This window comes from Alligator sinensis, unplaced genomic scaffold (genome assembly GCF_000455745.1).
Source record: "Alligator sinensis unplaced genomic scaffold, ASM45574v1 scaffold528_1, whole genome shotgun sequence".
Taxonomy (NCBI): Eukaryota; Metazoa; Chordata; order Crocodylia; family Alligatoridae; genus Alligator; species Alligator sinensis.
The window spans coordinates 5,580,072-5,592,182 of NW_005841846.1; the positions used below are offsets into that span (position 1 = coordinate 5,580,072).

Sequence of the window (12,111 nt, forward strand, 5' to 3'; positions counted from 1 at the left end):
AGAAGAGCAGAATAGGCTAAGAGAGGAAATGTTCTTGTGAAGCAGAAAAGAGTGGTGTGCACCAAAAGTTTACAAGGGTGGAAGACAGGGCATTTGGACACAAGCAATAGAGAGTGATGGGTAGCTAGACTATTCCAGCACAGAAGATACAGAAAGGGTAGGAAGGAAAAAACAGAAGTTCAGTATTAAAAACTCAAGTATTTAATCAGGACAGTGACAACATCTAAAGAAAATGCAGTAAGATTTGCAATTACAGTCATATTTCAAAACACCCCTGCTACTTTTTAATGATGCCTTTAGACAGAGCAATGAAAAGGCAAACACTGAAGGTCTGAAATCTGATCATCATTTAAAAAAGGGAGAGAGAGAGAGAGAGTTTGCATTAAATTTTAATAGTGCTCAGCTCCAGTTCAGCAATATTCTACTTTTCAAAGATTATAAACATGCAATTATTTTACCTCTGGAGGGAAATAAACCTTTCCATTTTACAACAACTGATTGTATTAAAAAGCTACTGGAAAACCGAGCAAAAGCTAGGATTGTTACTCTAAGGTCCAAGAACATATTTTTCATACAAATGAATGTACTGATGTAATTGTCCTGACTCACAAGCGGCCTTCTACTCAAACTCTGAATTCTACCACAGCATTTTTAATCATTAAATAGCATACTTTTAAACAAAACCAATGTAAACATAGGTGGGCCCTGAGGATTTGTAATTTACCTCTGCATGGAGTAACATCTTTTGTTTGCTGCTACCTGAGGACAAATACAATTTCACCTTGTGAAATAAAATTACAGCCACTTCTAAAAGCTGTGTTACCTAAAAGTATCTTTTATTTAATTTGTAACAATGGAAATGCTTACTGTAGGCTAACACAGGGGCGGGCAATTGAAGGGTCGCTTAATGAGGTTTGGTGAGCTGTCAGAGCCGCATGGATAGCCCCACCCCTTGACGGCTGTCCCACCCCCCAAACCCTGACCTTTGTCACCGGAAGCCCCTCCCTTTACCCCCCAGAAATACTCCTGGGGGGTACCATCTTAGGACCAGAAGAAAACCAATTCAGACACTAAAAGTCAAACACCTACTATAACATTTTAATTTTATTGCAAAAAATATTTTTGCCATGATTTGTGTTTGCGTAGTGTATATAGAGGCGATTGCATAACTAAAAAATAAATTCTTAGTTTTGTTTACTGTGGGGAGGGGTATATGATGGGGTGTGTATGGTGTGTGTGTTATGGGTGTGTATGGGGGGGTGTGGTTGTGTGTGGGGGGACATAAGGTATGTTGGGGGGGATGTATATGTGGGGGGTTGTGGGGGCAGGGTGTAAGGGAGGGTGAGGGATGTGGGGACCTGCCCACATACCCCCACGGCATGGCACAGCAGCAGTCAGGGCACTCAGGGCTCAGATGCCCAGCGGGGCACAGCTCCGGCCAGTGCTGCACATCTCAACGAGGGGCACAACCTCCACTGGGCTGTCTGTATCGCCAGTGCTCCATTCCAATCGCATGTAGCCCCTGCACTCACACAGCACGGGAGGAAAGTCCCACATGCGGAAGCCAGCTGCCTTGCCTGCCAGGACTGCGCAGCACCAAAGAGAAGCCTCAGGCACTGGAGCCAGCTGCCTTCCCCGCTGAGGCTGCGCTGCAGGGGAAGTTAGCCCCAGAAGCCTTCCCCTGTGGGGCTCAGAAGCCAGCCAGCTCCAGTGCCGGAGGCTTCTCTCCGGTGCTGTGCAGCCCCAGCAGGGAAGGCAGCCAGATCCAGCCCGTGGGGCTTCCCTCCCATGCTGTGTGACCGCAGGTGCTGCATGCGAGTGGCAGGGAATGCCAGAGATACAGACGGCCTGGCAGTGGTTATGCCTCTTGCTGCAATGTGCAGCACTGGCCAGAGCCACACCCTACCAGGCACCTATACCTGAGCGCCCCACCTGCTGCTGCTGGGGCTACGCACCATGGGAGAGGAGTGTGGGGGCAGTGTTGGGGGGTCCCCACACCTCCGACCTTCCCTCACACCCACATGCTGCCCAACTGAGCTCCGCACTGCCACCAGCCCCCAGCCCCAACCCTGCACTCGGCACTCTCACTCAGCTGCAGCCGTGCCCCTGCCACTTTCCTACCTGCTGCCCAGAGCCAGCAGGAGACTAGGAAAGTGGAGCAGGTCCCCGGGGCTGCAGCAGTGTCAGAGACAGCGGCAGCAGTGGCAGCAACAACCCCACGTGAAAGCTGCATGCTGGCCAGTCGGGACCTTCTGCCCACGAGGGTGGGAGCAAAGCAACCGGGTACTTTGGGGCTGTGTACATGTAGGCGCCTCACTCCCATCCTTGTGGGTGGAAGGGCTGGGCAGGGCACAATTTGCTGGTGGGCACCGTGGGCCAGATGAAAGTTCTTGGTAGGCCAAATCTGGCACTGCTCTAACTTCATTAGTCACATGATCAATGCAACTAATTTTAAATGTCAGAAGTAAAATATATCAGTTCCACAGAATTCAGCCATGTCAGGCAGCTGGCCAACTACCCCTTCATTATTCAGGAAGCACACCCCAACCTCTCTGGAAACCTTCTCAAACAGGGGCCTTTTGATGTATTTGGGCTATTTTGGACAAAGCAAGGAACAAGTTCTAAAATCCTCACAGTGAAAATGCCTTGCCAGACCCTTTATCTCTCTCTCAATGGCAGAGGAAGGATCCCAATTTGAGTCTTCCTGTTGACTTCAGTAGTGGCAATATGGTACCTGAAGAGAGTCAGGCAGCACTGGTCCAAAGTCACTTAGGGCTTTTTTCTACCCAGGACCTCTTGAGCATATAATCGACAACATTTCATAGAAGCAGGATGTTAGTTGCTATTGTTTTCCTGCTTTACCTGTGGCAGGTTAGGGTGTTAAGTCTGTGTTGTGTCAGGGTTGATGGCAGTTGTATGTAGAGTTTAGATTACGGATTGTATAAAATGGATTGGATAGGGATGATCCTACCTCAGGCAGGGAGTTAGACTGGATGACCTCTGGAGATCCCTTCCAGCCCTATTTCTCTATAATTTTAGATTTATAGGTCATAAGCCAGCACTTTAAACCTCACGCAGAGAGGTGCAGGCAGCCAGCACAGTTCCAATTGCACAGGTGTCATGTGCTGCCATCAAAAAATGCTAATTAATATGTGAACTGCTGTACCCAACCCCAACTTCAGCTGATGCATGGTTTTAAGGTATGGAAACATATAGTACACACTGCAATAATCTAACTCTGGAGTGGCAAAAGTGTGGATAAAAGTAACTAGATCACCATTTCTTAATCTGATGAAGATAGCTAAATGCTGTCTGGGTCAGCTGAGGTATGAGATATGATCAACTAACAGCAGCTGTGGTCCAAAAAACACCGATATGTTTTGACTCCTTGTAACTAATGACAAATCTACCTCCTTAACAATTCTGATGCATCCTTCACCATTTTTTCAGACTGCTTTCCTATCATCTCCTCTGCTTTCATAGATTTCATAGACATCAGGGCTGGAAGGGACCTCGGAAGATCATCGAGTCCAGCTCCCCGCCCAAAGGGCAGGAAGTCAGCTGGGGTCATAGGATCCCAGCAAGATAAGCATCCAGTTTCATCTTGAAGGTGTTCAATGAAGGCGCTTGAACCACCTCCGGTGGCAGGCTGTTCCAGACCTTGGGGGCTCGGACAGTAAAGAAGTTCTTCCTTATGTCCAGCCTGAAACGATCTTGAAGTAGTTTGTGACCATTCGACCTCGTCATCCCTTGGGGCGCTCTGGTGAACAAACGTTCCCCCAGATGCTGGTGGTCACCCCTGATAAACTTGTAGGTGGCCATCAGATCACCCCTGAGCCTGCGCTTTTTCAGGCTAAAGAGCCCCAGGGCTCTCAGCCTGTCATCGTAGGGTCTGCTTCCCTGACCTCTGATCATGCGCGTGGCTCTTCTCTGGACTCTCTCAAGCTTCTCCACATCCTTTTTGAATTGTGGAGCCCAAAACTGGACACAGTACTCCAGCTGCGGCCTCACTAAGGCTGAGTACAGGGGGAGAATGACGTCCCGGGATTTGCTTGAGAAGCATCTATGGATGCAAGCCAGCGTTTTGAACTGTATAGCTTCTCTTTAACAAAGAACTATTTCAAAATTGAGTGGCGTAACTATACCCCAATTGCTCTTGAAAAAAATACATCCAGTTCTGAAGACTTCAAAGCAAGTCACAAGACAATCTGTATGTACTTTCAGGCATTATTCAATCCAGGAATTTTAAATGATTTTTTTTTAAACAGAATATGCCATTCAGAAAATGTCATCACTACATTCTTCGAGGTCCTACTTGATATTTTTAATTTAAATTATTAATAGATTAATAGTAAATATAGGGTGCAAGTATTTAAAAATTTTAACAAATGTCATCAAGAAGAAAAGAGGACCCAAGGCGACAATTGGCCAGTTTCTCCAAGAGGCGATCATGGGACATCAGATCGAAGGCTTTTTTGAAGTCAAGATATATGACATCAATCTCTTCTCCCTTGTCCAGGTGATAGGTCACCTGGTCGTAGAAGGAAATGAGATTGGTCAAGCAAGACCTACCCGCAACAAACCCGTGCTGGCTATCCCTTAAGATGTTGGCGTCGGCCAGTCCATTAAGGATGGCCTCTCTAATAAACTTTTCTAAGATCTTCCCCGGGATAGAAGTCAGGCTGATGGGCCTATAGTTAGCCGGATCCACTTTCCTCCCTTTCTTGAAGATAGGCACCACATTGGCCTTCTTCCAGTCTTCGGGCACTACACCAGAGCGCCAAGAGTTTTCAAAGATCCGTGCGATCTTTGCTTTCTCTGTGTTGAGTTCCTACCCCACTCTTCTCCATGCCTAGCTTAGACAATAGCTAAGGCCTTGAACTTCATCATTCAAATCAGACGAAGAGAGATATACAGCTGGGTGTCATCAGTACATTGAAAATGCCAATTTCCTGCACTCTCTCACTGACCCTCTTTGCAGGCTCCTATTCATGTGAAACAGGAATGGTTCCAACAGTACCTCGAACCCAGAGATCCACTTGGGAAAAGGACTCCATAACAATCCACTCGGGGTGGTGTCATATGCTCACTTGCAACAGTTGCAACTAACTGGAATGTAGTAACCTATTAAAATAAGGAGGTGTTTGGAGATTACCCTCACTTCAAATGGAATAACTTTGCAATGCCATGGGGGCATTTAACACACATTAAGGTGCTTGATAAGTGCATCTGCTCACACTTTAACTGAATTTAGTAAGTGTTAAGTTGAACGTGTGACACCACCCCAAATGCTCTCAGAGGAAATACCGTGAAATGCAGATTTGTAGAAAGAGTCCGAGAAGGATGATGCATGCGAGTTTTCTGGTAACCCCAGGGAGGGAGATGAAAGGAGAGCAGTGACTGCAACAGGATTTTTCAGGGTTTGCATGAGAGTGATAAATATAAAGAAATAAGATTTTTTCCCCTAACATTGGAGGGTGGAGTTAAGTTCTGTTCAATTTACAAGCTACTTTGTATTCCAGGTCCCAGCAGCATAAGATAAGGGCAACCATAAATTGCTTTGAAACTCCGATCATTAATAAGAGTTTTCCTCTCTTCAGGAATGCACAGAGTCTATTTCTTACCTGTAGAAAGTTATTTAACTGGTTCTTGGACTTCTCCATAAATTTCTGATCTACAGACTTGAAGGGCAGTTTGCTGAGAGAAGGCAACTGAACTTTCTTTAATGAAGGAAAACACTAGGCAGGAGAAAAGACAAAGAATGTTATATTTTTCCATCTCAATTTAAATACACATGTATCGACAACATGCAGACATAGTTTTTGCAAAATAAAAATGAGAGAACTCCATCTAATTTACCTCTCTCTTTCCCATTCCTCTGGGTGCCCTGAGGAATTCTTTCCCTTACCCACCCAGAGCTGACATGGCAAATGTTGTGGAGTCCCCTAACTACCAATCCCAAATTCAGACAAAGGAGTGCTGCAAAGTAAGATGAACCACTTTCTTTCCCCAAGTGCTCTCTTGCAAGCTTCTCTTTCCTTTGCGAGTGAGAGACCAAACCTGGCATTCAAGCCAGGGTCTTATACGGCAGTGCAGAATACAAACGATTAGGATATTGGGTTAGTTCAGTTAGAGCAGACAGAGGAGATACAAGAAACAGGACAAGAGATTAAGCAGAGACACAAGAGGAAAGACAGACCTAGGCAGAAGCCCTTCCTTGCTACAAACAACGTCCGTAAGTCATGGACCATAAACACAAAAGTCAACTATGACATCAAGGGCCCAAGTCAGCTGGCATAAAAGGCAGAAACACCACCTATGTTTTGTAGCACCACATGCAGGAGCGGATCCAAAAGGGATGTAGTGCCTTGGATGCCTCCCCCCCACTTTTGGACTACACTAGAAGCAACAGTGAAGATTTTTAAAATCCAAAATTCGGTAAAAATCCCATCACTCCATCTCAAATTCTTGGCACCCACCCACCCACCCCTTCCCCTCTATCCTCAACAGCACAGCTGCCCTGCTACTGCTGTTCTTGCTGTTGTGGGCACAGGCAGGTCAGGGAGGAGGTGTTCTAGAGCTGCTCCTGCCTGCTCTGGCTGGGAATAGCGGCCACAGCAACAGCAGTGGGAGCTTCCTTCTCTCTGCCTCGTTCCTGGGGTGTTCCCTGCCAGCCTGGGAACAAGCATAGCTAAACTTGTCTCCTGCTGTCTTGTTCTGAGCCTGATATGAAATGAACTGGGAGAGTTGTGGTTTGAGAAAGTTGTGGTGGGGAGGGACTTCAGAGCCTCTGAGTTCAGGCTCAGCAGGGGACAGCAGCATGTTGGGGGACTGGGCAGAAAGAAGGATTCCACCTGCTGTCTCCGCTGCCTCCCTGCTGAGCTGGGGAATCAGGATCCCCATTCCCACAACAACCCAGGACAGTGGCAGTCATCCTGGGTAGAGGAAGGGGCAAATGGAAGAAAAGGGGACATGATGCTGAAAACAGAAGGGAAGTGAAGGGATGCTGACAGCTGGGGAAGGAGACAGGGGACTTACCTAATTTGGGTACTTAAAAGAAAGTTCCTGCTGCTGGTCCTACAAAGCAGTCTGCCTGCCTGGGGTGAAGAAGCTGGGATGCAGCCATCCATGCAGTGCCTATTGCTATTCCCAACCCCCCTTCAAAAAATCCTTGATCTACCCATGACCACACATAATGTCTGTACAGTCACATGCTACAGTCCATAACTACCCACTAAGGGTGGTATCACATGTTCACCTGCAACAGTTGCAAATCACTGGAATGTAGTAACCTATTCAAAATAGGAGGTGTTAGGAGATAATCCTCACTTCAAATGGAATAACTTGGCAATGCCATGCTCTCACGCCCAGCAAAATTGATCTGCTCTCCTCCACCCACTCCAAGAGGCTGGGGGAGGGTGGAAGGGGGTGAAGGGAGAGTGGCTGTCTTCATGGTAGCCTGCCAGGGCAACTAATCTGCTGCCCGCCAATTACTGACAGGGTCCCCTGGGGCTGAGGGAGCAGAGGAGCAATCCTCCATTGCCCCCTGGCTGGAAAGCACAATTTCAGAGCAAATTTGTAATATGCCAGCCAGGGAGCTCTAGACAAATGTACATCCCTGATAATAGTACACTTCGGTAGCACTGTAAAGTGCTACAGAACTTTTGGCACTATAAATGTCCATGACTTCAGACTTCCTTTTAAGCACTGCCTGCCATCTATCCTCCCATCCCAAAATTTCAGCCTGTATGCATTGCCATTTCAGAAAACTAATCGTGTTCTATTATTTCCTGTATCACCTCTTACACAACCATCTCTTCCAAGTCCTACTCTTATTGCACCCGTGTATCAAGATAAACTTGTTCATCAAGAACCTAATAATCTCACCAGCATCCAAGGCTTATAAACCCATTTCCATCCACCTTTTAATATTACTCTTGCTCATTAACAGAAACAGTTTGTTTTACTTTGTAAAAAAGTTTCATCATTTAAGTCAAGATCTCTATTTTTCAAGTTAAAGGTGGCAATGGTAACTTTTTTTAAAGTACTGTTCTTCTTCCACATTTGGGAAAATCCTAGCATTTTAGTAGGACAAATCCACTACTGACAGACTTTTTCATACCTCACTGAGTTTCCGGTGTAGATTTTGAAACTCACTGAGCTTCCTGGGAACAGTCCAGTTCTTAGCTTCAGCTCCACCAACTTCTTGTAAACTCACCATGACAGAGTAGCAGGGCACTTGCTCCCCATTCTCTTCTACAACCTTGGATGAGAGAAGGAACATACGAATTACTAAAAAAGTAAGTAGTGAAACATTTAACCTGCATACAACTGGCATGTAAATTTATGATCATCATCACAGTTTAATGCTCTCCACTGAAGTTTAGAGGTCTCATACCAAGCTATGCTTCACTGGACTAAACCTACTCCGGGATATTGTGGGTCGGCCCTCAATGGTCTCTCAGTTAACCACCTTTTTTTTTTGTCTTTGTCAACAGCCTTGTGATACCACCTGTCATTAGCAGAATCCATTTTACATCTCTTCTTAAGACAGATGTATCCATTTGTTACTTAAGTTCTTCAGTATTTGATTCACCTTTCATGTGCAATTGCTCTCTTTCTCTCTCTGTCTCTATGGTGACATATAACCTTCCACTTTTTACTAAATAGGTTTCAACTTTTGCACCACCTTTTTTCTAAGCATCTTACTGTCATTTTTTAAGTCACTGCAGGGATCCACTGTCGTAGTGTTCCAATAACTAGACTCTCCATTCAGGCTCAATTCCAGCTCAAAAAAATCCAATTGCCTTTTCTTATTCCTTACCAACACTTAACTTTTTCCTAGATTTTTCTTAAGTAGTTTCTTGTTCTTCATATTTTACCTACTAATCTACCTCAGCTTGCCCTACACCTTGAGACACACACACACACACACACACACACACAAGCCACAGCAACGTCTATACTGTTGACTGTGCTAGGTGAATGCCGCCATGTGCTAACTTCTGTTCACCTTTCCTTTTTGAGCTCTGCATGTGTGCAGAGCGATTGCTGCCTACTACTAGAATGCTCATATCCTATGCACCTATGAGGAATTGAGACAATACAACGGCCCCACAGAATATGTATTATCATCTGCATTTTACAGATGGAGAAAGAAAGGGCTTTAAATGAACTCTCCCAAGCAAATGGAGAAGATTGGCAGAAATGCTAGAAACAGAATTAAGATTTTTAGCTCTAATTCACTTGCATCAACCAAGATCCCACATTCCCTCTCCTAACCAACCGTTTTCTTTGTTTTTAATAAGTTTTTAAAAAGTACCCCTATGTTATCTTGCCTTTATCTCACTAAGTATACGTTAAGTAGCTCCCATGTAGAAGCCTTTAATGAAATCACTATTTAAAATGTATGGTACTGATATGCCACACCAGATTAAATATAAATTAATGCCTGAATTTGGAGGTCTGGTTGGTATTGTGAAAACTATATGCTTTGCCTTTCCATGGCGATAACATTCAGTACATCTATATAAAAATAAAAGAACACAGCAAAATGGTTACCTTAGCTAGTGTATGAACAGGGAACAGGTTAAAAGGTAATTATAGCACATCCTCTCAGAGATTGAAGGAACTTTTATATATAATATAAATAGAAGAGGTTTTTTTGGCTTTTCAAGCAATTTTAATTGCTAAGAAGGTATCTTTTAACTAACCCAATTAAGGTCAGTAAAAACTATAACATTCATTTGATGACATCTCCTGGGAGAGCTGCAAAAGTATGTCAAATTTTATAAATGTTATTGGCTGGCAGGTCCCACAGTTACTATGCCAGGACTGTAAATGGCATATTGTTAAAATAGATATAAATCTTCATCTAAATCATACTAGGAAAATATTGTTTGTAATGCCTCTTCCTTGGCTGCACACATGATTCTTGGGAAACTCATCTTTGTGTAGAATGTCTAGGAGACAAATATCTGACAGTAGCTCGCAATATCTCAATAAGCATCCAGAGAGAACTCAAGAGGCTGGTTTTAACTTCTAAGGTCTTGCATGGTTTTGAACACAGCTCCCTGAAAGACAGCCTGTTTCCTCACGCCACACTGTCACAGATGAGACCAGGAAACTTCGTTGAACTGGAACTCCCTTGGTGCAAGTAAGAGGGAATGCAAGTAACAGGCGACTCGTAGGGGGTGCACGTGCCCCCCCGATGGCTGACACTGATGCTGTCAGCAGGGCTGGTGCCCCCCCTGACAAGGCCGCTGCCATCAGCGGCTTCTCTGGGTGCCCTCCCAGATTCAGGAGACACCAGTTGCTCATGGGTAGGAGGGCCATTTTCTGTGAGAGTCTAAGACTTCCTTCCTTGCCCTACCACAACATGTATCACTCTTCAAGCTAACAGTAAACCCATTCTCTCACAGGCACTTTTAGAGGTTCAGTGATGAAAGATGGAGGGGCTCAGTCTGAGGTAGGACAATGAGTGATTATCCTGCATTACATATTCTGCAAAAGATGAAGCTCTCACACAGGTAAAGCAGCTTAAGAAGCGTGACACAGGTGCTCTCAAACCTTCAGGGTACCCTTCAGCCCCAAATCCCACTCTGACATTTGCTACTTGGCCACTGAAAACAGACTGAGATGCTCCAAAGGTCATCTCCTTGATCAATGCTGCATCAGCCCTGGCCACCTCATCTAGGTCTTGCCAGCTTTTAGCAGAGGGGATTTTGCCAGCTAGAAGAATCACACCCTTGTCCAGTGCAAATCCACCCTTGTGCTCAGAAACAATAGATCCCCTCTTCCTTGGTGTCTCGGACGGCCAGAGCCGACTCGAGGTGAGTTAGAAATTGCTCGTTCGTCAGGGCGGGCTGGTGAATGGAGAGGCAGACAAGGTTTAATGGTTGCAAAAACGTTTAGTTACGCCGCCTGTAGTTGCGATGCAGATGGTCCAGTCGTCTGAACAACCACGTGAGTTGTTCCAGCTGGTGGGGCCCAAGCCAGTTAATCCGTCCGCAAATCAAGCCGGAGGGAAAAGGGTACGTCTGGGATTGCGTTCGGCGACGGGAAGAAGGATCGATAGGTGATCAGTCTATTGATCAGCTAGCCGCAAGTCAGATCTCTTTAGAGGCACTCTGCAGCGTGCTCAACGGCCAGCAGGCCAATTACCAGCCGCTACGTGTGAATAATTTAGAGCTGGCCAATAGCGGAACACAAATTTGCATTCGAATAGCAGGAACTCTTTGCACCATGCATTTCTGTGCTGCAAGTAAGAAATGCATCCTGCAAATTGGCGGGAAGTCTCTTGCACCGAGGTTCTTCTGTGCAGCAAAACCTTTGCTGTGCAAGAGGCTCTCATGTGGCAAGAAAATTCCATCGTGCTGAGGCACCAAAATCACTGGGTTATGACATGCCCCCTTGCCGACGGCACAACTGGAATTTTAGACACATGAGCTCATCACACAGCATCTTTGCTTCGGGACTCACCGACTTAGCAGCGCTTAAACAACCAATATATATATAAACCAAACAACTTGACAGACCGGTCTTCTCAATAAATTACAAAATATAATAACTTTGAACATATAACAACAACTGTTGATCATCATCTGATTGGAGAACATCTGTTTGGGAGTTTCCTCGTCTAGTAGTCGGTCCGTCCTCTCCTATAACAGACAATGTCAATAACACACCTGATAAAATAAGAGAAAACAGTGTCATAGTAAGTCCTGAGCAAATGGATGTTCTCCGTCTCAGTGTCTCCTTCACCACCATCACTCTATTGACTCGAACGAACTGCAGTCTGGTACTTGATGAATCTCACAATCAGGCTGTTGTAGATTACCGCTTTTGCTGAGGTCAAACCTGTAAACAAAAGAGAACAACAAAACAAAACAAGAGAGAATCATAATTGGTTTCACTGTAAGGATACTGGGTGAACATCGGAACGGCGAGTCATCCAGTTGTGATGAACGATAATAGGAGGACGATCAGGCTTTTCCTCTAATTGGACAGAATAGGTATTAGGATACTGTCCCGACTGTTGAACTGTTCCTTTGTGAACTTGTGGATGAGACTGATGAGGGTGAGGTATCGAGATCCATACTAACTCATCTG

At 45.3% G+C, this 12,111-nt stretch overlaps 1 protein-coding gene across 3 annotated transcripts in view; it reads right to left on the reverse strand.

The window, feature by feature from the left end:
- The window catches only part of SNX25 (sorting nexin 25), a 162,198-nt gene that overhangs the window by 17,867 nt on the left and 132,220 nt on the right, over window positions 1-12,111 (reverse strand). For all 3 annotated transcript variants that reach the window (XM_014521684.2, XM_025208024.1, XM_025208029.1), the window contains 2 exons: window positions 8,123-8,263; window positions 5,625-5,738 (listed from right to left, as the gene is read on the reverse strand). In XM_014521684.2, coding sequence (XP_014377170.1) covers window positions 5,625-5,738; window positions 8,123-8,263 — 255 coding nt within the window. The remainder of the gene's footprint in view (window positions 1-5,624; window positions 5,739-8,122; window positions 8,264-12,111) is intronic.